Source organism: Chinchilla lanigera, unplaced genomic scaffold (assembly GCF_000276665.1).
Source record: "Chinchilla lanigera isolate Chin_1 unplaced genomic scaffold, ChiLan1.0 scaffold00009, whole genome shotgun sequence".
NCBI lineage: Eukaryota > Metazoa > Chordata > Mammalia > Rodentia > Chinchillidae > Chinchilla > Chinchilla lanigera.
The window spans coordinates 32,837,518-32,864,357 of record NW_004955410.1 but is presented as its reverse complement, the minus strand read 5'-3'; the positions used below and the strand labels follow the sequence as shown (position 1 = coordinate 32,864,357).

The 26,840-nt window shown below is 38.9% G+C and overlaps 1 protein-coding gene across 1 annotated transcript in view; it reads left to right on the top strand.

Moving 5' to 3' along the window:
• The window catches only part of Pde1c (phosphodiesterase 1C, calmodulin-dependent 70kDa), a gene marked incomplete in the record, with an annotated part of 467,041 nt that overhangs the window by 393,403 nt on the left and 46,798 nt on the right, over nucleotides 1-26,840 (top strand). Inside the window, 6 exon segments of the mRNA XM_013510635.1 lie at nucleotides 499-600; nucleotides 1,169-1,289; nucleotides 11,165-11,246; nucleotides 14,622-14,742; nucleotides 16,659-16,834; nucleotides 24,950-25,180. Of these exon segments, the coding sequence (XP_013366089.1) occupies nucleotides 499-600; nucleotides 1,169-1,289; nucleotides 11,165-11,246; nucleotides 14,622-14,742; nucleotides 16,659-16,834; nucleotides 24,950-25,180 (833 nt within the window).

Sequence of the window (26,840 nt, the reverse complement as noted above, 5' to 3'; positions counted from 1 at the left end):
ACAATTGTACCATATTAATATAAAATGTTAGTACTTACATAAGAGAGGGGGTATATGGAGACAGTGCTGTCTGCTCAATTTTTCTATAAATTTTTTAAATTAAATCTATTTTAAATAGGTGAAATACCCATACCCAAAAGTATAATATCAGCCTATCCTTTAGGGTTATGTTCAAATCAATTCTTTCTGATAACTTTGAATTCAGTTGAGAAAGGAGGACTTCAGTGCAATTTTCAGCTTCACTGGAATCTGTCCTGTGAGTTAATTTTCCAAATCACATATGTATTCCATGTATAATATTCCTAATAAATGATCTCCTCAACCTTTCACCCTCATTTATTCTTCATAAAAAGCTCTCATAAAGGCTCAAATTAGATTACCAATGTCAGAAATAATTAACTGATTTTGACTAGAAGTGGCAAGAAATAAAGTAACGTTTATCTTTCTTTTTTTTTTTTTTAAACTTCCATCCTTTTTTCCTCTGGGTGTTCCTGAAAGGGAGTTTCGAACGTTGGTAATTGAGATGGTGATGGCCACCGATATGTCCTGTCACTTCCAACAAATCAAAGCAATGAAGACTGCCCTGCAGCAGCCAGAAGCGTAAGTGGGCCTGTGACGTCACGTGTTTCTACCTGTGTTTGAACTGGCTCTTGTCCATGTTGTACTTTAGCTTTACCACATCTCCCTCGGCATCGCTTTATTCGGTGGTTTCATGAAGTAGTGATGTTTGGAGGAAAGAACATGAAAATTATACCTATCTAACATGGAGATGTGTTCTTATCAGAGCTGAAATAAATAATAGGGCTGCTAATAGTTTGCCCCAATTAGAAATTAAACTATTCCCCCATGGGAAATTAAGTCATCAAAGATCTCTGTCATGCAGAAGCACAGCTATATCAGTGACTCTTGGGTGTTTGTTGTCTTCTTGAATGATGTAGCCATTCCATAAAAGGCCTTGCATCAGAAGTATTTAGGTCATAAACAGGGAGACCAAGACCATGGGCATCCCAGGAGCAGAATGAAATAATACCCATTCCTCTATTTGGCATAATGAGATTGGATTTGAGATGGGGGAATGTAAGGTGTTAGAAAGACTAATGATTTGTAGAACTTTCAGTGTAGTTCTTAGACTGTGGTCACCATGTGTTTGGGTTACTTGGGTTTACAGGATTGAAAAGCCCAAAGCCTTATCCCTGATGCTGCACACAGCAGACATTAGCCATCCGGCAAAGGCCTGGGACCTGCACCACCGCTGGACGATGTCCCTCCTGGAAGAGTTCTTCAGACAGGTACCTTTTTGCCATGCTGTTTGTCAAGACCACTGTGATCTGCTGTATTAGAGACTGCTGTGATAGAGACTGCTGAGATTATAGTAATTTTCTTCAGGGAGTGGGGTTTCAGAGCTATTTTTCTGTTTCTAGTTATATGTTGTTGAATCTTATGTAAATTTTGATCCTCCACCATGATAAAATGCATTTCTATTCTACACATTTCTCTTTGGAAGAAAGTGACTCCTTCTTGTACTCTTCTGTCAAAATGCCATTCAAGGAGCCCTTTTCCTTTGTATTCCCCTAATGAGCTGACAAAATGCTGTTTATTTGGCATTGCCTTGTGGGATTAAGTTGTTAATCCCTAACTCATGTATCTATCATAATTGTTTGGGTTGCTTCTTTCAAGGGAACATGCCTATGATATAAAATTCCAGAACTAAGTGAGGCGAATAGGAGTCAGGAATCAGTAGACACTATTGTTCCAATTGTATTTAAGCTTAATTGTATCTTAAATTCCAGGTTGTGTTGTCTTTGTATGTTTTGCTTTAAAAAATTACTAGTTAATATGAGGCTCAGCTACATCGCCTAAAGTAACCAGCGATAAACTCCACATTCTGTTACTATAACAAAATGCCTAAGACTGGATCATCGGTAAAGAATATAGATTTATTTAAATCATGGTTCTGGAAGTTGGGAAGTCTAAGGTCATGGGGCTGGTATCTGGTAAGGGCTTTTTTATCACGTGATAACATGGTGGAGGGCATCACCAAACAGGCATACTTGTGAAGGGGGATTTACCTTCCTCTCCTGATAGAGCCACTCATACTGTCATGGGAGCCCTACTGTGCTGATTTTATCTAATTCTCATTACCTCCTAGGGGCTTTGCCTCCAAATGCCTTTAACATATTGCTGTGGGGATAAATTTCTAACACGTGAAATTTGGAGGCCACAGTCAAACCATAGCACACTGGTTACTAGGTTTTTGGAAGTGAATTACTCCTTTCATTACTTTTATTCTTATGATTCCCTTTTGAGTGAAGAAATTGTAGAAGACATCTGTATGTATTTTGTTTCTTCTGGAGTTATACACGTTAGCTGGTAATGAAGCTGAAGTAGAGTTAACAGCATAATAAACAAAAGCCAGAGACCCTTTATTGCAGTTTTATTTCCAACCAGTTTGTGGCCAACGGGTAGTAAAATCATCCTGTAGTGCCCTATGGTTTTATCTGTGATTGGTTTTTTGTTTTAGGGGACATGATTTAGGGTAAAGTTGGACCAATTTTTATGGCCCTTCCAGCATTAAGTGCCACGTGTCTGTCTCCTTCTCTCTGTCCAGGGAGCACCATGCACAGCACACACACACCTGCACCCCAAAGCTGTTCTGCAAATACACCAACAAGTGCCTGTTCTGCATACAGTTATTTCCCTTGCAAAGTCACTGCTAGGGCTCCTATAGCTCTCAAAGCGAACCCAAGGGTATGCGTGAGGGCTGGCAGGGAGCTAGACCTCCTTGCGTGTCTAGACAAGGACACCCTGCATCCTTCACTAAGGGCTTACTTTGAACCGTTTTCCCAAAAGCTCTTTCACTAATAGGAAAGAGAAAATTTTCTGCAATATCCACTCTCTTTGTCATATGTTTTCTTTGATACAACTTTTGTAATAATACTTGCAGCTGGAAATATTGTCTGCAGCCAAAGGATAGATCCAAGCTGATATAAATTTAATACATGAAGCGATTCATTTTATGAATTATGAGAAAGCAAATATGAATTACTTAAATATGTGAACATTTCCTCTCCATAAAAGAAACTTGTTTGCATGCACATACACATATGCTGGAATTGAATGAAAGTGTGCTGGAGGCAATAGGAAAATAACCATATTGAAGGTTTTTTTTTTTTTTTTTTTTTTTTGCCTGTTGGGAATGGAATCACTAGACTGGAACTATTTTTCAGTTATTATAGTTCAGTAAATTCTTTTTATTGACTTAATATTTTAACCAGGATGTCAGGAGCCACACTGAGTAGCCCATGTAGGAGAAATGTTTCCTTAGCTCTTAACAGTAGATTTTAAATTAGACAGTTCAAATGGGAAATCTCAATGCAACTGTGGAGTCTTTTTAAAAATTGTATTTGGAAGGTTGGGTTATATTTCAAAATAAGGGCATAGCCTCCGTGCACATGGACCAGAATTTCCCTGCTTTGCTAAAAGAGTATGTTACATCTTCAGTTTAAGAACCATATTTCACAAAACCCAAGCCAGCGCTGCAGGGTGCCTTTCAATAAAAAGCTGACTTTAAAGAAGTGTAAATTTGCCTTCTTGGTAAATGCATCTTGTTGCGAGTGTTATGGTTCATTTCCTTTCTATTGCTGTGTAGTTTTATATTTTGCAAATATTTCTGCCAATTTTTCTCATTCTTCTGTGTCTGTGGTTATTTCTTCATTTTTACTTATTTTATGTATTGAAGGTCATTTCTGTGGTAATTTCTTTATTGTTTCTTTTTTGTTTAATAATGCCTTCAATATCCTTTTTATTTTATTAACTCATTTATTTTATTAACTTTAGTTTACTTTGTTCTTTTTCTAATTCTCCAGATTGGGTGCTCAATTCTTTTATTTTTAATTTTGCTTGTATAAAAATGGTAAAGCAAGCATTTTTTTTTTATTATGGAGAATCTCTTAATGTAGTATCATATCATTTATTAAGTAGTCTGTAATTTTAGTTTTGATTTCTCTTTTGTCCACAGTTGCTTCAGATAGAGGGATTTGCTTATAATTTTTCACTGGTTCCTTTGGAATTAATTTTTGTTTATTGAAATTTTATCAAAGACGTTTCATTGTTTGGAGCTTTTTTTTGGTTTTGTTTTTTTCCGATACCAGGAATTGAACTCATGACCTTGCACTTGCCAGGCAGGCGCTATGCAGCTGAGCTAAATCCCCAGCCCCTTGCAGCTTATTTTTAAGTTGGTGTATCAACTACTATAAATCAGCTTTTGTGAATGTTTACCAATCAAAAAAAAGTAGATTTATTTCCTATTTGCAGAGTATGGATTTAAAGCATCAGGTATATCTACCTTCTTATAATGTCATTATACATCACTTTTAAAATTCTGAGGTATTATGACAGATATTTTTATTATTTTTTTAATGCACTTTAATTTCTGCATCTTAAATTCTGACTGTTATTTGGTTCTTAGATTTTTACAGTTTATTGTCCCTATTAGTATAAACCCCACACGTTTGTCTCTTTTAATGCTTTTCCTAGAATTAAAATATGTCTCATATTAAGAATTTAACCCTGTCTTTATATACCTTTTGATTCTTAACCTTTCAGACACACTTTGACTTGGGTATGTTTTAAACACCATATATAATCGAATTTTTAAATAAGTCAGTCTAAGATTCTTTTATTATTTAAAGATATATATATTTGCATGTGTTTTTAAATATATATAGTATTTATATATATATATATACTATATATATATTTGTATGTGTTTTTTAAAAGTAGGTCACTATATTATCTCTGCCATCTCCTTTACTATAAATTTCTTGTGATCTGTAAGTTTTATATTTTTATTTAAATAATAAATGGCATTTTTATCAATATGTTTGGAGTAGATAGTGTTTCCATTCTTTGCAGGAAGTTGATACATGTATGCAGTGCATCTTAATTCCCTTTTTCATCCCTTCCCCCACTCTTCCCTTCTTCCCTTTCCTCCATCTCCTGATCACCTTCCCATCTGAGAAAGATCTATCTCCCTACTTTTATCTTTTTTTTTTTTGCTCTTTATTTGTAGTTTGAATTTCTCATGTAAGAGAAACCGTGTGATATTTAAGCTTGTGTCTCATTTATTTCACTTGCCATTATGGTTTCAAGGTACATCTATTTTCTTACAAATGACTCAAGTTCATCTTTCTTTTTAGTTCTTCTAGTAATTAACATATTAATGACAACTAAATCCTCTGTGTGTTTAGATAGTATTCAGTGTCTCCCTCTGATAAAAATTAGTAAACATTCACTTACCCCATCTCCTCCCCAACACCCAATTTAAATGATTATTACTGACTTAGTTTTTCTGGTTTGTACCTTGATTATTTAAATATAGTGCTATTACTTTATATACCAGACTTAAATGATATATTTTTGCTGTAATTATAAAAGATATAGAGGCCAGTTATGCCTTGCCTCTCAATACCTTCCCCCCCCTTTTTTATAAAGTAACTAACTCCTTGTTACTATTTGTTGGTTATATTATTCCTAAGTTTTCCTAAGTTTTTAAACAAGTATTCTATTTTATGTACTACATGTTGTTTACAGAAACAACCTGAAACAATGTGACTCAATAAAAGGCATAATTCTCCAATAGTTCTTGTCCTGGCCCTATTTAGTTTGGGCACTTTGACTAAATGGTTTCTTCTAGAAGCACTGATGGAAACCACATTTGTATGATTGCAGGTCTTCTGTTCCTGTTATACCTGGGCCAAGTTTGTTTGGGTCTGATGTTTTGGGATCAATCTTTCCTTAAAATCGTTTTCACTATCACTCACATGTCTTCCGTACTTGAATGTGGCTATAAAGAGATTGAAGCCAGGAAGGAATTATTTCCATGCATAAGTGATGATTTTTTCACTTTTGTGGCCTAAAGATTATTTATTTTTCAAAAAAATTTTTGTTGTGCAAATTCAATATATATAATAAGGATTATTTCTTTTCTTCAGCAGCCCAGAGACAGTAGTTACTGTTCTGTATGAGCTTTTCTTGGCACATGGTGTGCTGTTTTCCTCTACAGATTCAACTTACATTGATAGAATCATTTAGTGTCTTCATTTTCTACTTGTTTAGTTATATTACTAGGGCAAACAGCTATTCATAGATTGTCTGTCTTCTTTCTCTTAGAATTTTCTAGCCCTTTGGGTGGTCTGCTTTTCCACTCCTGACCTCCATGTCCCTCAAACATTTTCATCAGAACAGGTCTTTGTACCGCTTCCAGTGCAGTCTTCATTAATGCCATGACATTATCTATCTTTGCTACAACTGTCCTGTGCTCCATTAGCACTTGGTCTTCTGAGCTTGTTTTGGATAATTTAAAGAATTTCTTTCTGTTCATAAAAATAAATGTGGTCATTACTTGGTGACACCATGTTTCTGATACACACACACACACACACACACACACGCACACACTCAGACTTCCGTTCCTGAATTGCTCCCTAATTCTTTCCCTTCCTCCATCCCTTTTTTCTTTCCTGCCTCCATTTCTTCCTTTCATTCTTGAGACTGAACCAGAACCTTGCACATGCTAACCAAGTGCTCAATCACTGAGTTAGCCTGTTTTCCCCTGTTTGAGGTACCTTCTCACATTTTTAGTTCTACTTTTTTTCTATTTTTTTGTTTTATTTTTGTTTGCTGCTGGTAGCTCTTTCTTCTCCTCTTTTACTTCCTTCTTCCTTTTCTTCTTTTTCATCTTTTCTTCTCCTTGTCATCCTTATCCTCACTTTCGCTTACTTTTCTTTCTTTTCCTCTTTCCTTTTCTCTTTATGCTATTCCTTCTCCTCTCCTGTCCCTCCTTCCTTCTCATTTTATTATCATTAACCATCTTTTGAGTGAAATATGTTGGTTTTGAACCAGCTATTTACAGAAGATTTGTACCATGGACACACCAGGGCAGTAGTATTCTAGTCTAGGTAGGACTATCCCTAGTGTGTTATGTGGCTCCTTAGAAGTGATTGTGATTGTGTGTGTGTGTGTGTGTGTGTGTGTGTGTGTGTTAGCCATTACTTTTTCCAAAATAACAGTGGGCAGCAGTTGTACAGTTGATTGTGATTTAATCTATCCTGTACTCAGCCTCATAGCATCTTTCCTTATCCTTCTTTTTTACAGTATTTGGCAACCCTTCCACATATAGTTCTCATTTAGACCACAGATTTTTTTCCTTGTGTTCATGTTTGCATTTCTGTTTTTCTCATTCTCCTTAATTTTGAGGTCATGGCTTCTGAAAAGTACGTCTGAAACCTACTGTGCCGTCTTTTATCAAATTCCCAAAGCTTTTCTCATACATTATATTTCTACTTTCTTTGGCAGGAGAAAGAGAGTGTACATTGCTGCCTTTTGCTCAGCTTGATTTTTTTGTTGACTCCTGACATTACTTTTCCTTCATTCCACTAGGAAGGACCCACTTGAAATATTACATGCAAGCCTTTTGATGATTTCATATTGATAAATGCCATTTTCCCTGTGAAGTTCCAATTCAGGAGGAACTTTTTTCTTTTGAAATGCTTTTTGTTTACATATAACTGAAGTAACAAATAAACTTAAAAATATATAACAGTACACATGAACGGAAGTTTATCACACTTGTGTAAACTACAGAGCAAGTACGTATCTCTTGACCAGTGGCAGGTTCTTTGATAAGCAGAGACAACTGCCTGTAACACTTCCAAAAGTGCTTGTCTGCATGAAGCCAGTAAAGGGAGGAAGAGCATAGAGAGGTAGAAGTTACAGGAGGTTCAATACGTGCAAACTGGATGTAACACAACTTTCTTTTCTTGCTGTATTATTACCTAACTAGAAGAGAGTCAAGGCAGTGTAGACCTGTTGTGTGAACTGGAGGTGAAGGAGAAATTTGGGAGTTCAGTGAATAGCTCCCTTCTCTCTAATTTGCCTGTCATAAATGCCAGGATGGCCGAAGGAACTTGAGTGTTTCTAAACAAATTAGTCTTTTCACTGACTCAGCAAATATGCATTATCTCCCTTCTTCATACCTACCATGTGACTTATTGGAGCTATCTTCACACCCACCACTGGAATGGTAGTTATTTTTCTGAACTGTCTTGCAAGAAAAAAATGATTTAGTTTAAAACTCCTTTGTAACAACCAAAACGTTTTGAAAATGTTGATCTCTTCAATAAAGACAAGTGTGTCTGAATAATTCCACAAGGACCCGTAGCTGTGAAGCCTTAGTAGATAGACTGTGTGACCTGCCAAGTTAGATTCACCAACAAATGTCCATTCCTCCAAATAACTTATGGCACATTTTTTTCAACTCATAAATGTATCTGTATTCCAAAGGGAATTCAGTGACTGCTATTTTAAAATGGGGTTTTAATAGCTGAGTTTGCTCAGCTCAATTAAATACAGAAAGTGTACATGATATATAGCTTTGAGTATGGGCAAATTTGTGGATTTAGAAGTTGTTTAATACCATGCAACTTTTCAATAATAAAATCCAAACTAACGCTGTTTTTGTGGGTGGGTGTACTGGGAATCAAACTCAAGACCTTATGCTTGCCAGGCAGGCGCTTGTGCCACTGAGCTATATCCCTGGCCCCAAATTCATGCTTATACCTTAGTATAACAGTCAAGTAATGACTGTTCATCACTTCTCAACCTGCCCCCTTAAAATGTACCAACAAAGCAACTTGTGTCCCTGTCACATAGAAGACAAAAAAAGGCTTTCATTGTTGTAGCTGATCTATCCCAAAATAAATTATCTAGAATACTAGAATTTATATCAAAAATATTCTTCTATGTCTTCCTACTGCCCTGTTGGAAATAGCTCAAAAGGAAGTTATTTTCCTCATGCTATTTAAGAAATAGAGTGGTTCTTATCAGCACATACTTGGGATCAGAGAAGCCCAGTGTCCCATGGTGTGGGTGTCTGTACTGGAGAAGGGTATAGAAAGGATGGAGCTACTTCAGTACTGTTCCTGAAGCCCTCGAACATCCCCATCTCCCATCTGACCTTCTGCTCAGCCTCCTCAGATGCCCCTCCTTTTCTGTCCTTTCAGTGGACTTTGTGCACATGTGAGCTGCTTTCTTCATTCTTGGTAATGTGCTTTAAAAAGAAACAGCTTTCCATTCTTTTCACTAGGCCTCATGGGAGCTTGTTATAACCTTTTATCTTCTACTAACTTACTGGCAATATTTATTATAATTAGAGTATATTAAGTGAAACAAAAATCACTGAATAATTTTCAAATCTGACCTTTAATTTTCAAATCTGACTGCAATAGTTGCCTGTTTGGGAACAGTGATAGTTCTCTTAATCGTTCTCTTTTTAAAATTAACTTATGCAAATTTTCCCATTTCATCCTCATGATAGCCGTAGTTTGTAGGGGTTATTATCTCATATTTAAGAGGTGACAAAACAGAGACATAGGAAGGGACAGTCACCTTACTGGGATCACACAGCAATCAGGAGAAAAGCAGGACTCAAGCATAAGTCTCAGTTACTGTGCCTTGCAAGTTCTTTCTTGGTGAAATGAAAGCAGGGCTTCACACAAAGCGGAAGAGTCACTTATCTTCCCCCTTTCTGCAGGGGTGGCTGAAGTCCTGAGCTTCTGCTTCATGTTTGTAAAAAGCGTGTCCATCAGCCAGGCGTGCTACACACACCTGTAGCCCCAGCACTCGGGGAGGCGGGGCAGCAGTTGGAAAGCTTAAGTCCCATCTGGGCAACTTAGTGAGATCTCGTCTCAAACTCAAGTTTAGTGAAATAAATCAGACATGCAAGCTTAAGTATTTCATGGTTTCTTCTCCATGAGAAACTCAAAATATAAATAAAGAGCACAATAAAAGATAACCGGAGATAGGGAAATGGGTCTTAGCAAACGGGAAGGGGACCAAGGGATGGAGAGAGGGGTGAGGGAGGGGAGGGGAAGGGGTGTAAAAAGAATTAAAATCTATTATGTCCATGCAGCAACTCCCCGCAAGGAATGTAAATATCGTGCACTGAAAACATGTCCTTGAGAAAGACAAAAATTGAGAATAATAAAAAATAAATAAAGGGCATTAGAAATGCAGTCCCTGGGTTCACTTTCCAGTACTACAAAGTATAAATAAATGAATGAATGAATTAGGTAATTAATATCCCCATCAACAGGCTTTCTGTAGTACTTATTTATAGTCTTTATTTCACTGATGCTTTGGGGAAGACTGAGAATATATTGGTCAGAATATATTATTTTATTTATTCCTGCCTAACTTCTTTTTAAAGTTTTTATTTTTAAAATTTTTTTTCATCTTTTTGAGACAGGGTCTCATTGTACTGTTCAGGCTGGCCTTGAGCTCACTTTATATAGCCCAGGCTGGTTTTGAACTCAAAAGGATCCTCCTGCCTCAGCCTCCCGAGTGCTGGGGTTACAGGCATGCACCACCATGCCTGATTTAAATTTTTTAAATTGGAGATTGAACTCAGGACCTATACCCTGAGCCACACCCCCTAAACCTTTTTTATTTTTTATTTAAAAACAGAGTCTCACCAAGTCTGTCAGTTTCCCAGGCTGGGCTGTGACCTTTCTGTCTCAGCCTCACAGGGTACTAGGATTACGGACATGGCCCCACCATGCCCAGCCTTTCTGGTTCATTCTATTCTACTTTTCACTGAGGACTGAGTCCTGGGGCTAAGAACAAAGAAATACTCCAGTTTTATGTGGCTTCAAGCAGCTTTAGGACACAAAGCCAAATCAATCCAGTTTTAATTTTAGATTTGGCTACTACCCATAGCTGGGAAGGGTTCAGTGGCCACAGAAAGGTCACAGGTAGACAGAGGAAAACTTGGGAAGGTGCAGCAATTCTGATTACAGTGCTGGCTGCAAACCATAGAACACATGGTCTGCTGCCTCTTCTTCCACAGAGACTCTATTCCTACCTGGTGCGGCTTTGTCCACAACAGCATGAGCCTTTGCATTGGATGGAATGATTGCACCCCAGAGGGCTCGGCCTCCTGGAATCTTTTATGCAGAGGAGCAGGCCCCATAAGGACATGTTATATAATGTAATTGTAATAATTAAAATAAAGACCATTGGCCTAAGTGGCAGCTGAAGTTGTAAATAAAATCTGAGTGGCTCAGCCTGCTATTTTTAAATTTACCGTGGTCTTCTGTCTTTCTAGGGTGATAGAGAAGCGGAGCTGGGGCTGCCTTTTTCTCCTCTGTGTGACAGAAAGTCCACCATGGTCGCTCAGTCTCAAGTAGGTATGTGTTTGCCAGCCACCGAATGGAAGGAAGCACCGGATGAGAAGTTGTAAAAGGAAACTCAGATGCTCTCAGCAATTCTTCGGCTGGGGAAAGAGTCACCAGCTCCACTGCCATGCTGCGCTCAGGGTGTTAGCTGCTTAGGATGATGTAGCCGCTTTATGCTCGTCTCTAGAATGTAGCTGCTTCCTGGGGATACTCTGGTGTTTCTGTCTTAACCTGCAGACAGTAAAAGAGGCTTCAAGTTTACAAGGAGATGACAAGTATCATTTCCAGGAGGCGCCTTCTGCTTTGGGCTCCTCATCTTACGTGTATTACTGAGAACTGCCATGGCATTTCTCATCATGGTTGTTTCTTCTCAGCCTGTGTGCAGGCAGTCCCATTTTCTGGATGACCCTACTTCTTTTAAAATGTTCCCTTTCTGATTTCTTTCCTCCTTTCCCCCTTTTCTTCCTCCCTCTCCTGCTTTCTAAGCACTTATTTTCATAAAGATAATTTTTGTATTGCTGGTCACCAATATTTAGCATGGCAGAAATCCTCAGGTGTGGGAAAGGGTACCAGGGCCACACATACACCTCTGAAGAATCTGAAATCATTCAAAAATAAATTTAAAAGGATTCACTGATTATTCTATATCTATTTTGAGTGCTTGTTTCTTTATATTTTGAATCCCCTTTAAATGTTGGGCACTGGTAAGCATTAAAGTAGATGTTAAAGACAAAGGCAAATTATAAATGGTACCTGCTTTCAAAGACATTAAATTGGTATGGGTAGTAGGCAAGATGTTATGGAAACAAAAATCTGGTTTTAAGGTAGAACTTGGAAGATAGTACAATAGAATACGGAACAGAATGTGTAGTCTGTTAGTCCCTCGTTCTCCACAAAGACTTATTGAGGGGTAATATTTGAGTTGCAGTCTAAGAAGTAACCAGGCATTGCTTTAGACAAAATGATGCATGTAGGAGTTGAGTTGGGGATGAGTAGAAAGGCATTCCAGGCCAGGCATATAGCATGCACAAGGGGGAGAAATTAAAACTTGCCTTGCACAGCCAGTGAATTTTTAATAGCTCCATATGGCAGGAGCTGTGGACAGGGAGTGGATGCAGGAAGAGACGTGTCTGGAGGGGAAGATCAAGTCCACATTTTATATTGTGCTAAGAATAGCACATGCATATCCTTTCCAATAAGAAATAAGAACATATCTAAATAATTTTATGTAAAGCTTAAAATGCATAAATTCATATTTTAGCCCGTGGGCTAAATCTGACTCACCACCTGTTCTTATGAATAAAGTTTTATCATAACACTACTGGGCCCATTTATCTATTTACTATCAGTGGCCCCCTTGGCTCTATGATTAGCAGGGTTGACTGGTTTTAATACAAATGATACAGCCTACAAAGACTAACTAGCCATTTGGTCTTTTGCAGAAAAAGTTTGCTTACCCTTCCTTGTTTTATAAACTTTTCTCTGGCAGTAGCCTGGAGGATTAAGTGGAAGGTTTTGAGAGAGACTGGTTTTGAGGAAACCAGTTGGATGCTTCCTATAGGGCTTCAGGGCAGAAACAATGAACAGCAGAACTGAGGTGGGAGCAGGAACTCTCCAGAAGAGAGATGGGATATAAGGTGGAAGGGATTTGGATACATACAAAGCTTATGGAAAGGCAAAATTCAAAGTGGTTAGATCGTTATCCCATCCACAAGCACTGGGGGAAATGCTGATGAGGTAGTTCTGGTTTGGACATGGGGAGTTTTGTTTGGGGAAGGGTGAAAATTATATCATCGAATATGTTATTTTGAGGTCAAAATTCTGCTGCAGTTAATAATAATACAAATTTGGCTATCATCAGTGTTTCCTTGTAAGAATATATGTGTGTGTGAGTGTGTGTGTGTGTGTGTGTGTGTGTGTGTGGTTGGTTGGTTCAACCAGTGGTTGTGTGATTGGTTCAGTTCTTGTTTTATTAATTACTTGTGAATCTTTTATCATCCTTCACTATTGCCCCCTCCTCAGGCATTGCAACAATCAATCTACATTTCCACATACCCACCTCAGAGGGGGATGGGCAGTATTTCCTTTGGTTGGTGTTTAGTTTCCTGCCAACTCTCATTCATACCAGATTGCCACCATCCATGTTATCCCTGCTCAAATATTTTCAACTGTTGTGCTGCAGAGCACTTGGGGGCTCCACTGTTGAGATCATCATTCTATCCTACCTTCAGCTACCTGTCCAGTGCAGTGACTTTGCAGAGGTACAACTCTGGTTGTAGCAGGTTCCTGCCCTCCCAGGTTCTAGTGCTTTTCCTTCAGTTGTTTGCCTGTCTTAACCCAGTGTGTCCCGTACCTCCGCAGATGGAAGCCCATCCTCTTACTCCTCCCAGTGCCCTGTAGTCGCCGCTTCGTTGCTGGAGCATCTTGGATGGATCTCACAGAGGTAGTCCCACCTCTTGCAGGGCAAGCACTTGTGCTTCCTTCATTTCCCACCTTGCAGTGGCTCTGGTTCCCACTTTTCTTCTGTTTGAGCTATTGTAGTAGCTCTGGTCATGATTTTCCCATCCTCAGCCTTTCCTATTCCCTCCCTTCTCATCCATCCTGACCCATTAACTTTTCCAAAGAATGTTTGAAAAATCTTGCTACTTTGATGCCCAAACATATTCAAAGGCTTCTAGTGTCCTTCAAGTCCCAGCCCCCAAGGACCCTCTGTCCCTGCAGTGTTGATGACCTGCTTTCCCAAGCTTTCTTTCCCTAAGTCCCACAGTTCCTAAGGCCAGTCATCTGTCTTACGCCTCCTTCACTCTTTCTCACGTCTGCTGCCTTACCTGTTCCACCCCTCTGCACCCCAAATTATGGTCACAGCTTCCTCTCCAAAACCATTCCTGAAGGCTCAGCTCAAACATCACAAGTCCATGAAGCTGCTCCCAGGGCTTTCTGAGGAAAGGAAAAGTGCCCCCTCCCTTCCCAGGAGCCTGCATCTAGGCTTTTCCTTTGACTCTCCGTACACTCCGACAGGTCATTCTTGTGCTCATTTAACCATATAAACTCCTCAAGGGCAGGCAGGTTTTGTTGTTCATCTTAGTCTTTTATGTAATTCCTATCACAGTGCTTATTACGCAGCGGGTGTTGAATATGTGTTTTTAAGCAGTTCACTGAATTATGTATTAAAAAGCATAAAATGATTAAGTATTAAAAATGGAACTGACTTATGACATCCAAGGAATATATGAAATAAGTAAGACCAATCCACTGCTAAACAGATCTGGAGCTCCTGTGTAGATGAACATTTTTAAAGACAGGAAACACACTTCTGTTTCCACTGGAAAATATGAAACGGCTCCAGGTCCCCTGGAGCTCCTCTAAGGCACTGCTGTCTCTCCACAGGCTTCATTGATTTCATCGTGGAGCCCACCTTCACTGTGCTCACAGACATGACTGAAAAGATCGTGAGTCCATTAATCGACGAAACCTCCCAGACTGCTGGAACAGGACAGAGGCGATCTAGGTCAGTGAAGAGTACAGGGGGCTAATGTCCAGTCTGCGTATGTGGATAGTTTTCCTGAGGATGGTGGTGGGATTTCATAACAATGCCTGCCTTACTTCCTTCTTATATGGGCTCTCTCTGCCTCTTGCCTTTTCTCAGAGGAATTGAAATTGTACTGTGTGGGGGTCTGGGGATTTAGCTCAGCGGCAAAGCGCCTGCCTGGCAAGCGCAAGGTTGTGAGTTCAGTTCCTGGTACTGGAGAAAAACCAAAAAAAAAAAAAAGAAATTGTACTGTGTGGGCCCTCCAGGCTGCCATATAAGGGGTGACCAAGTTCCAAATTAGGACTAGCAGGTCCCTGTTGCCCCTTCCTCCCCCAGCTTTTACCAACAGCAGTGATTGCTGTGCCTTCACCCACTGTTCCAAGACAGTAACACTGATCAAGGGTATTTTTTGAAGTTACTATTCTCATATATTTTTGTCACAGTTACAGAAAACTGATGAACCCCCTTTCCATCTCCCATCAGTGGTTTTTTTTTTTTGACTGCTTATTCTTTGTTCCTTTTAAAAAGTTTTTATAAGCACATATTTTCAGTATATAATAATTACATTTATTGTGGGGAGTTCTTGTACATAACACATCTTAATTACAAGAAATAAAACTGACTTTAATGTCTACATTCAGGAAGAGAATTAAGTACAGAAATTAAAAACCAGAATGTGTTCAGTCACCTTAATTTCCTCATCTGAGAAAATGTGGATTATAATTCTCATAGTTTGCTGGAAAAATCAAATGAGTTGTGTGTGAGAGAGTGTGTGTGTGTGTGTGTGTGTGTGTGTGTACAGGTTCTAGCACATAGGAACTGCTAGCAACAATAAAGCTGCCAGTTAGTCTTTACTGACTGTGCCGCTACTGCTACAACTACTAATATTACCGCCACTCCTATTACTACCACCACTGCTACCACCGTTACTCTGCCACCACTATTCCTATGATTACTGCTGCTACTTCTACTACGATGATGCCTTTCCTCCTCCAGGCCAAACTTAGGCTTCATCATAAATGAGAATGAACAGAAAAAAGAAGAGAACAGAAAAAAAGTAAACGGAGAGGGAAAGCTAAGAGAAAGGTTAAGACAGTGGGATCCTGAGATGCTCAGGATGGATGGACCCTGTTAAGAATGCTAACAGAGAGGACAGAAGCCCCTGCCCCAAGCTTCAGAGTCCCATCGCTCCTTAAGCACTGGCTGAAATTCTCCGCTTAGCCTGTCAACCTCTATCATTACTTAGTGGTTTGTATTAAGTCAGTGAACTTAGGGCATGAGATACTTTGTTAGAAGGATAGTACTTTCTGACTTTGTAAAATCACCTATGTTTAATGCTTAAGGTCCTATTCACTTAAAATAGGGTCATTTGTGTGACCAAGTGCAAAGTCTATAAGCTTTCTATATCTCTTCACCTTCTCCAAGCAACATAAGGATATTATCCCTTCTCCTTTATTTAGGGAACCAGGGTCAAAAAAGATCCTGAGCCCAGAAGAAGGAGAGAGTTGGAGGGGAAAAGGGCCAAAGTGAAAAAGTGGTCAGTGTAGAAGCATGTGGGTGAACTATGGAGTGAGAAGTCCAAGTTCAAATTAATTTGTTTCCATGAACAGAGAAAATGCGTGTAAGGGAATTTTCATTATTGGGGAAAAAAAGAAAAGACCAATCAGCAGAGGAGAAAATTAGAAACATTGAAGATCATACTGATATTTTCCCTGCTAGAAATTTAGACTGTCTCACCTGTCACATATAGAAAATACAATGATTGCAAATCTCATGACCTGGAAATTTTATGACAATGAGTCTGAGTACTAGTTGCTCTTCTCTTGGGCATGCTCACTGCATAGAGTTTTAAACACTAATGCTCCTTTTCGGTATAATTCTTTTGTGTCCTTTAGTTTGAACAACATCAGCTCATCAGATGCAAAGCGATCAGGCGTCAAGAGCTCTGGGTCAGAAGGAAGTGCCCCCATCAATAATTCTGTCATCCCTGTTGACTGTAAGGGCTTTAAAGCCACTTGGACAGAGGTGGTGCACATCAATCGGGAGAGATGGAGAGCCAAGGTGCCCAAAGGTAACGTGCTTTGGGGAACAATCTTTCATGACACCTGTTCAAACCAACTTAGCAGTTGCTCATAGAGTAAGGGGTTGCCTTCCCACATGCATAGTTGTTGCAAATAAAGCACAATTGTCCAGGCTCCTGAAATTCACCAAATATTATAATCTCAACTTTTGATCCTCATTATGTCTGACACTGAGTGTGTGGGAAAAAGAGTCAGACCTCCCAACCTCCTGACATCATTGCCTTTGTGTGATGTGACTAAACCCCTTTTCCTGCTGTGAAGATTCTACAAGTGATGAGTATTACTATTTTTGGGTTTCTGGACCATCTGGTCATTCTCATTTCATGTCAGGTCATACAACTGTGAGATTTTATTTCTTCTTTTACCTCAGTAAAGCCCACTAAAAGCCACCGTAGCTATTATGCTGGGATATAAGAGCTTTCATTTTCCTAATTAAATTTTTATCTTTGTCTTCACAATTTCCCTTCACTCATTGCTGTGATGATACAACCACTTTTATGAGATGATACAACTTACAAGTAAACAGAAATTCCCTAAAGCTAACATTATCAAAATTTAAACCAGAAAAGTTATGGCTCATGATATTATGCACAGAAAAAAGATAGAAGTCTTGGTGTTTTTTGGAAGCTTAAATTCATTTGTTCACATCTGCATTTTTGTTACTGAGCACATACTTCATGGTCAGCATGCGCTTTGTGATAAGCATTTTTTAGAGAGGAGGCTCTATGTACAAGGTAACAACACAAACTTGAAATGGGTGTATAGCTTTAAAGCCTGATTTCAGGGAAAGACACGGAAATAGGTATTCTTGGAGGTCAGGGCAGGGATTGATCCCATGCACTTGGCAGTCAGTTTTGCTAACAAGCATTGTGTGCCTACTATTTGCTAGGTTCCATGTCTAGTGTACAGGTACATAGATGAGTAGCAGACATCCCTATCCTCAGGGTTCACAGTACTGTGACAGAGGAGGAAGGACTTCATTACAGGGTTTCATACAAAGGAAAAGTAGTTTAGCAAAGGCTTTGTATTTGTCAGCAGCACCCACCAGCCCTGAGCCCTTGGCCTTCAGAGCAGTCAAGCAGGACTTCATCTCCAAACTCAGCAATGGCACTTGTATTCTCCCAGTGTAACAAACATATAAAAAGAAGGGCAGAGGTGGAACATGGTGGCACACCCCTGTAATCTCAAATGATTGTGAGCTTGATGCCAGCCTGGACTATGTAGGGAGGCCCTGTTTCAAGACAAAGAGTAGACTGGTGAATGTCTCAAACCATTTTACATTGATATGACAAAATACCTGATGCTGGATAATTATAAAGAATAAGGGTGTATTCGCCTCACAGTTCTGGAGGCTGGGAAGTCTAAGAACACCTTGTCAGCATCTGGTGAGGGCCTTTTTATTGCATGATGGAGGACATCACAGGGTAGATGAGCAAGTGTGTTTGCTTCCTAGAAAGCCACTAATGTCTTTGGGAAAGTTCCACCCTCCAGTCAGCATATAAACTTGGGGGCTACATTTTCAAACGTGAAATGTAGGAGACACATTCCAATCTTAGCAGCGGAAGTGCTCTGACAGTCTTGGTGCCCAGTACTTCAGGGTTAGAGAGTCTGCTTCTAGTGTAGAAGAGAAGCAGCTTCACATTGCAGAAATTCAAAGGAAAAACTGTGACTTACCCACAGAATCCTGTCCAAGCAGTTGCTCACTTTAGCTGAAGCAAAGGTTTGCATTGATGGTGTTTTTTTAGAACATAATTGGACCCTTATCATCTTGGTACAGATGTTGCACCCTGAGCTACGGAGGAAGCAGACACCTCTTCCGTTTTTTAAGTGCACCCTTTCATAGCCCATTCAAATTCTTTAAGCATTTCAATCCTCCCTGTTGGCAGGCATTGCAAGTAGTGATGGTGGCTACTGCGTCATTTCAAAAGAAGCACTCTCTCATAATCAATTACGTTCATTACACTTGAATATCAAATTCCTGACAACACGAAATTTAAAGAGGTACTTCAAAATAATTTGCTTGTAGTTATCTGGCTTACTAAAATTCTTCTGAAACTAATCACCTGGAGAGACATTAGGTGGCTGCTTTCCTTAGGAAAACTGACCCTTTAAAAAGGGCAGGTAAAGGGGCTGGGAATTTAGCTCAGCGGCAAAGTGCCTGCCTGGCAAGCGCAAGGTCGTGAGTTCGGTTCCCGGTACCGGAGAAAAACCAAAAAACAAACAAACAAACAAAAAAAGGACAGGTAAAGGGCTCATAGTTTTAACATGTATTAGGTATGCAGATAAAGATACTCTTAAACAATTTTATAACTGTAAAAGGCCTGAGCTTGTAGCCAGGGCTTAAAGGATGCCTGGGATTGACCTGAAAGAGGTATTGGAAATAGGAACAAGGAAAGAGGAGGTGAGCCAAGCTCTAGAGCATGTGATTTGGGTATTTTGTGGAACAATAGTTTAGTTATCAAGGGAAATTTTAGTTAGTGGTGGAAGGAAGAAATGAATTCGCAACTTGTGAGATGTCTTTGGGCAGACTTACCTAGGTTCTCTGTGGCTCAATTCTGGGGATGATATTACACATTACAGTGTTGATGCAATGGGTAGAAATAATATGAAAAGCACTAAGAACAGACCCGCTCATGGCTGATGGCTGAATAATTGGTGGCTGTTATTCAAACACTATAGAAGAGAATGCTAGCAGTTGTAGAGCAAAGTTAAGATTCTGATGGTAAGAATACCAACTGAAACAAACATTTTATAACATATTCTCCTGAATACTACTGTTGACTGGTTGACTAATGTTAAGGAGAAATACAGTTTGCATTCTTTTTTTTTTTTTTTTTTTTTTTTTGGTGATGGTTAGTTTAATTAGATAATATCAGGATGATTTTCTAGTTGTTTTTTTTCCCACCAGAAGACTCTGATTTCAAGAACACCTTCCCTCTACAAGGCATCTCAACATAATCGTTATTAGAGTGACGAGATAGGATTGTGTCTAAAGAGTTGGTTTTATTGGCCAGTCTGGTTTACAAAGCTACATAAACCAGAATCCATAGTTAAGAAAGATGAAATCTATATTTAATAGTGTCTAGAGCTTAAATATTATTATTCCCAACCAAAGATGTGTAGCAGTTTGTAAATCTGATCTACACTTGTCAATTTCCATTTAGTATTTAAAACTTCTTAATATTTATTTTCTGGCATAAAAATAGTATGTATTTAGGTCATAAATGCTGAAATATGAAACGTATTTATAAAAAGAAGAGAACAAAAATCATTCAGGACCTCTTCAGCCATATAGAATCATTGTTAAAATTCTAAAGTCATGCTTTTTAATTTACTTAACTTTGTATATAAATAAAAGTTTTCTGTTTTGAGGAAATTTGGACCATAATACAACACTGGCTTGTATTCTTTTTTGTATTACGAGTGTTTTCTCCTGATGCTGAATATTCTAATATAAATGCACATTGTACAACTAATACCATAGTCATTGCTGGTCATTAGATTTCCAATGAATTATTACATATAACGTTACTGTGAGCATACAAGTTCAAACGCCTTTGCGTTTACTCCAGATTATTTACCTGGAATAAATTCCTAGATATGGAATTCCTCTGTGAAAATAGATGAAAATTTCTACAGTTCTTGATAGATGTTGTCAAATTTCTTTCTGGATATTTTTTAAAAACCAATTTTCTCTCCCAGTTGGAAGCATAGTGAGAATACCCATTTCTCCTTACTATTTCCCCCTTTACTTTTTGCCATTATAGGTTTACATTCTTCTTATTGATTCATAATAGTTTTTATATATTGGGGATAATTCTTCAGTTGTCAAAATATCTGACAATTTCTACCCTACCCTCATCCGTCATAGGCCTTTAACTTCGCTTATGATCTCATCTAATACCTCTTATTTTTGTTTGTTTGGCTTTTGTTTTTGGCACCGGGAATTAAACTCAAGACCTTGCACTTGCAGTCCAGATGCTTATGCCGCTGAGCTATATTCTGGGCCAAGACCTCTGATTTTTAATAGAAATTAACTTCAAAATTTTTTAAATTGAATTTAAATTCTCTATAAATTTAAATATGGAATAGTATATAATGATACTATTTGCAGAGAAATTCACAACTTTTACTCACTTCTACCATCAGCAGTTTTTATTAAATAATGTGTGACTTATTACCCAGGTGATTATAAGTATAATATTATTGTATGATCAGTTTATCCATAAATATTATATTTTAATATTGATATCAAGTTTAATCTCTAAAAGCAATTATTTTATTTAACAATAAGCTTTGCTAGTTTCATTACACATCATTAACATTTTTCTCATATTTGACTTTTAATATTGATTGAAATTTTCTGCTAGGTAGAGTACTTAGACCATAATTTTCCCACAAGTAACCAGAGGGACACATGTTCTTAAATGCGCCTAAAAGTGTCTTTCAGTTGTTCATGTACTGAATAAAACTGAGAGATCTTCGAGTACTTGGGTTGCTTCCCTCCATCAGTGTCTTGTCTCTTTGTGTCTTTCTCCTCTTGGTAGGTAGTTTAAGTAGGTATTTCAAGAAATTGTATCAAGGGGTAGCAGTCCAATACAATTTTAAAGCAAATATCTTATAGTATCATTATCAAGAAGGCAAACTAAGTGAGGTTTCTTTGAGGTTGTGCAGAGATTCAGTGGAACCAGCTATCTGGAGGTAAGCAGTTTACAGATTAGGATGGCTGTGTTCCACCGTAACTGTTTAGCTGTTTACTGCTGACCATCTCCATAATGATTCATATCAGCAGTGACCATTTATTTGAGCTGAGAAGAAAAAGGAAACAAACTAGGAAGTGTGCATTCTACAAGTTTAAGATGCCCAGGAGGGAGTGCCAAGGATGCTAACTCTTAAACCTGGAAAAAGACTCCAGACCATCACTGGGACCTGGTGGTGTGCACACACTAGAAGTGCCTCCTTGTAGTTTTTCTCAGTGTAGGAGAATTTTATCTATACTAATAATTTTACCTTGGAAATATAAGAGAATCTGATTGCAGTGGGGAAAAAAACCTACCTTCTATTGATGTATTTTCTTTTTTCTCATCTGCATGGTGTCTTGTTTTTATCTCCTCTTTTGACTCATATCTCTTGGGATATGATATAGCCAGTTGCCCTCATATGAGTTATCTCAGATCTGAGTCAGTGGCAGAAGTCAAGTAGAGAAGCTGAGGAGCACAGCAGAGCCAGCATCTGGACAGCGACTACTGCGGGGAGAGGAATCACACAGTGGGGCAGGCTCATGTCTGATCTGACCATGATGGCATCAGAGCTACCATTTGTTAGTTCATTAATTTAAATGTTAATTTCTTCCTGTCAGGTGCACTTAAGCAAAACCAGATTTATTTCTGAAATGTACGTTTTTATAGTTTTTATTTTTTCACTGGACTTCCCATGGAAAATTGGCCTGACTCATTGTCAAAGGCGTTTTTCTTGCTCAGATAGTATTTTATGGTCTTTTATAGCAAACTAAAATTTAACACCTTCAGTTTTTAACCAAAATTGTTTTTAACTTGGGAATATTTTGAATGTTGAATGTTTGCCATGAATTCACTAGAGATTCTGTGACAGGGACGGTAGAATGTTTCCACTGATCCTGAGTGTGGATGAGTTCTCCTCCCCTTTCAGTTTCCCTTGCTGTGCAATAAGCACAATCATCATTGTACTAACTTACGTCAGTTCAGTTAAGGAGGTGAACATTTGCCAAGCAGCTCTTTCAGAACAGGGTCTGAGAGTTTATGTATTTTCTGTATTTTGTTATTGCTTAAAGTGGAATATGTAAAATATGGCTGAATTTTCATGGTTAGTGTAAATCACACCACTGGATTACATCTCACTGAGTCAGAAAATACTTTATGAGTGTATGTTGTCAGCCAGCTGCTGTGCCACGCTTGACCTTTGTCCTTAGAGCACTAAGCAGGATGAGGGGAAACTTGGATAAATGTCACAGGGGTCTTCTCTGGCCCTATGACCCAATGAGAATTTGTCTGTCTCTCTTCTTCTGCAAGAGCATTCTTTCACTTTTTAGTTGTAATTTCCGTAGAAATCAGAAGTTATATTATGCTCTACTGACACCTAACTATATTATTTATAAATAGATCTGTCCTTAATCTTTCAGTATAAACTATAAATACATCTTGTTGCAATGCCAAATGTCATGAAATACTGAATGGTAAACATTTAAACTTTAAATCAGCCTTTCTCAACCCTTGCTGCACATTAGAAGCCTTAAAATCAAAAACTGAAAATATTCTATCCTTGCCTTTCTCCCTTCAGAATCTGATTTAGTTTGTGAGGCCAGGTCATTGTTTCAGATGAATGAATGGCTAGATGGGGGATGGATAGGTTATGGATTGATGGATCAATAAGAAAATAAATGAAAATGTCAGAATATATTAAGGAGGACATTTGAGGTAATGTCATGTACCAGCAAGAGCAGTAAAATAGAGCCAGATATCATGGACATCCACAATGTACATGTCATAAGCCTCATAAACTCATGAACCTGCACCAGATTAGGACTTTGAGTGCTTAAACAGCTGAAACAAAAGGAAATGTGATCAGAGGCATAACCACTCCGGTGTTCATACAAACATACTGTCTGTGAAAGGCAGCTTTTTTTGAAGAGCTAAACTATCACAGGGAAATGAAATGGGTTCTAGATAATGAGGTGGGGGCAGTTTTCAAACCTGTTGAGAAAAATGCGGTCTTGCTATCACAGAGGAGGCAGGTGGCTCAGTCTGGGAGGTCTTTTGAGTGAACGGAATGCTACATTCTGTGAGTCTCTGGACCATACAGTTGATTAATCTCTGCTTAGGACTTTTTATGTGTGTTGTCACTTTACCATAGCATCTGTTACTAACCTCTTCCTTGCCAAATCTGCTTTAGCCATAGTGGCAACTCACTGTCACTTGAACATACCAAGTGCATTTGCACTTCATGGCCTTTGCATTTTCTAGTTCTTCTGCCTGGAAGGTTATTTCTCCACATTATTGCATAGTCGGCTTTTCATCACTCTGGACTCAGTCAACTGTCACCTTCTCAAGAAAGCCTTCTTTTTTGCCACCTTCCTTCCCCGATGCGATCATGTTCCATCACATTACTCTACTTTAGTCTTTGGAGAAACACTTCTCACCATTTGAAACTATCTTAGTTATTTCCTTACTTAATTATATCCTTGTCCATGACTGTGTCATCTGCTGTTGTGTTTCTACCACCTAAAGTAATGCTTCACACTATAGTTACTCAAAAAATATACAGTGAATGAATCAACCAATCTTTTTGTACATATTTGACCTATGCAATAATAGTTTGCTTTACATTAAGCACAGAGCCAAGCCCTTCTGTCATCAGCTGAATTGGAAATAATGCTGATACCCTCTCATGAAAGAAAAGACAGAGACCACATAGCTGGCAGATGAGAGGGCAAGTGAAGACTTTTGTTCGTTCGTTTGTTGGTAAAGCTTAATTATCCTGGTTCTATTTTCCAATCCATGGTAGCCTGAGTGTGTATTATCTTAGTGGTAATTATTTTCCTGACTTTTTGTTTTGTAACTAAGTTTTTATTTTAAACTTTAGGTCCTAAGCAATCCTACCCAAAATGCCAATTTTTACTGTGACTGGGAAAGTTTTATGTCTCTAAACCTCAATTTCTACATGTATAAAGTAAGGTCACCATAGTAGTACCTACAAAAGGTAGCTGAAAGGGTGAAAAGAAATAACTCTCAAAAACACAGCACAGAAGACAAAATAGAAGTTACTATTATAGTTCCTGTTACAATACTGGCTCACTAATCATTACTCTTTTTGTTTTCTCCCTGCCTCTTCCTCTAACTCATTCTTTGCAGAAATGACATTGTTATGAACCTATTTTGTGATATACACCAACCTGACTTGAATTAACCAAAAAATACCCAAAACACTCATTGAACATCTGCGATGATTGTAATGTATTAATTCCCAGTGCAAATCATTGTTGTTATTTTTTTCCCCAAAGAGGCAATTCTCATAATGGTGTGACCTCTTTTTCTTTTTTCTCTGCCTTCCCTAACTTGCCATGGATGCAGAGGAGAAGGCCAAGAAAGAAGCAGAGGAAAAGGCTCGCCTGGCTGCAGAAGAGAAGCAGAAGGAAATGGAAGCCAAAGGCCAGGCTGAAGAAGGTGTGGCTAGCAAGGCTGAAAAAAAGACATCTGGAGACAGTAAGAGTCAAGTGAACGGAACACGCACAAACAAAAGTGACAACGCCCGTGCGAAGAATCCCAAAGTGGAGAAGTGGCCGGGAGAAAAGCAACAGAACGGTGAGGAGCATTTCGCTGGCCGGTGCAAAACTCTTTGGAGGTGTTAATGATGTGATGAGTGGAAACTGGCAAACACCTTCCACCGGCCAGCCACTCGCAGGACCAGATTCCCCTGAGCATCCAACTCTTGTTGCCCCTCACTTACTGGCAGGGATGCTGAAAGATCCATCAGAAACAGCTGCCAGCTCACTTGTGCCTTTCTCTTGGCCGGGAGGGAGTTACACCTTTCTAGTTTTTCCCAGCTTCCCTGGAGATTCCAGCCAGTGCCCACCTGCCCATCAGGTGCAAATTACTATTAAAAACATTAACACAGCGCTGAGAGCTCATTGCCAAAGTGGGTGGATGGGAAGCCAGTTTCCTAAAGGCACCATTCCGATAGCAGGGCCAGCCTGCCGGGTGCCTGAGAGCTATTCCTTCAGGCTGCATCTGTATATCTATCTGTGCCTAAGTACACACATCAGGGTGACCCGCCCTGCCAGTTTGCCAGAAACTGAGGCTCTCCTGGGAGTCAGGGTTTTTTATATTAAAACTAAAAGGTACAGGCAAACTTGAGTAAGCTGGCCACTGAGCAAACTGATATACAGGGAGATAATTGATGATGTTTTATATTTAATAAAAAGTATTTGTTAATTAACATTGTTCTGTCAAGCACTGTACTAAGTACAGGGATTTAGAAATGCAAAGGCCCTAGGGCTGTCATAGGAGATACAGACATCCGCATAAACAATTCTAATGAAATGTGGGAAAGTAGTAGTAGTAATGTGGCTGATAAAATATCCAAAAGCCATGCACACAGAAGGAGACTGAGCTTTGCCAACACTTTGAGATTTGTGAGATGGAGTAAATTTTAGAGAAGGCTCCTGGAGGAGGGGAGGTCTGAGCTGGGTTTTAAATGCTCAAGTTTGCTGGTCAGATGGGAGAAAAGCTTGTCCGCCAGAGACAACAAGGTGAGCACAAGGGTATGGAATTGGTTCCCATTTTTAGGAGAGTCTCTGCAGCTTGCGAGTGCCAGGTTGGGGCCAAGTAGCAGGTAGCTTTGCAGATTTAAATAACAGCTGTGCCTCCCCTGAGCCTTGGCCAGGTTATTTAATGTTCTGCTATTTTCATAAAACACTCACAATACCTTCTCACAGCACTGGTTTATTCTGAGCTTTCAGTAATAATTACAGTAACAAAACAACAAAGACAATAAAAACAAATAACATTTATTACTATATAGCAGATGCTGTTTTAAGCTCTGACTTCTCATACTCAATTCTCTTATCTTCATGGTAGGCCAGGTGATCTCCTATAGCTCCTGAAGGATCTGGGTCAATGAGTAATAGGTAGAAAGTTCTTGGCACAATATTCTCTGACTATTTTTACATTAACATGTATGTGGTGTATAATCAGAAAATAATATCTGAATATATACTGTAGTCATGGTAGTTCATGTCACATTCTAAGAACTTTGCATAAATTCCCTTAGTTAACCCTCATGACCACTCTTAAGAGGCAGAGATGGCAGTTGCCCCAGTTAGTCCAGCTCCAGGCTTCTGCCTGGTTCTAGAATCTTTCCTTAACTAGTTTGCTTGGTATTCAAATGTGTTGAGACCAGAATGTTAAGTGAAATAAATCTGACCAACTAGCTTCAGTGATCATATGACTTCTGTTATGTGAG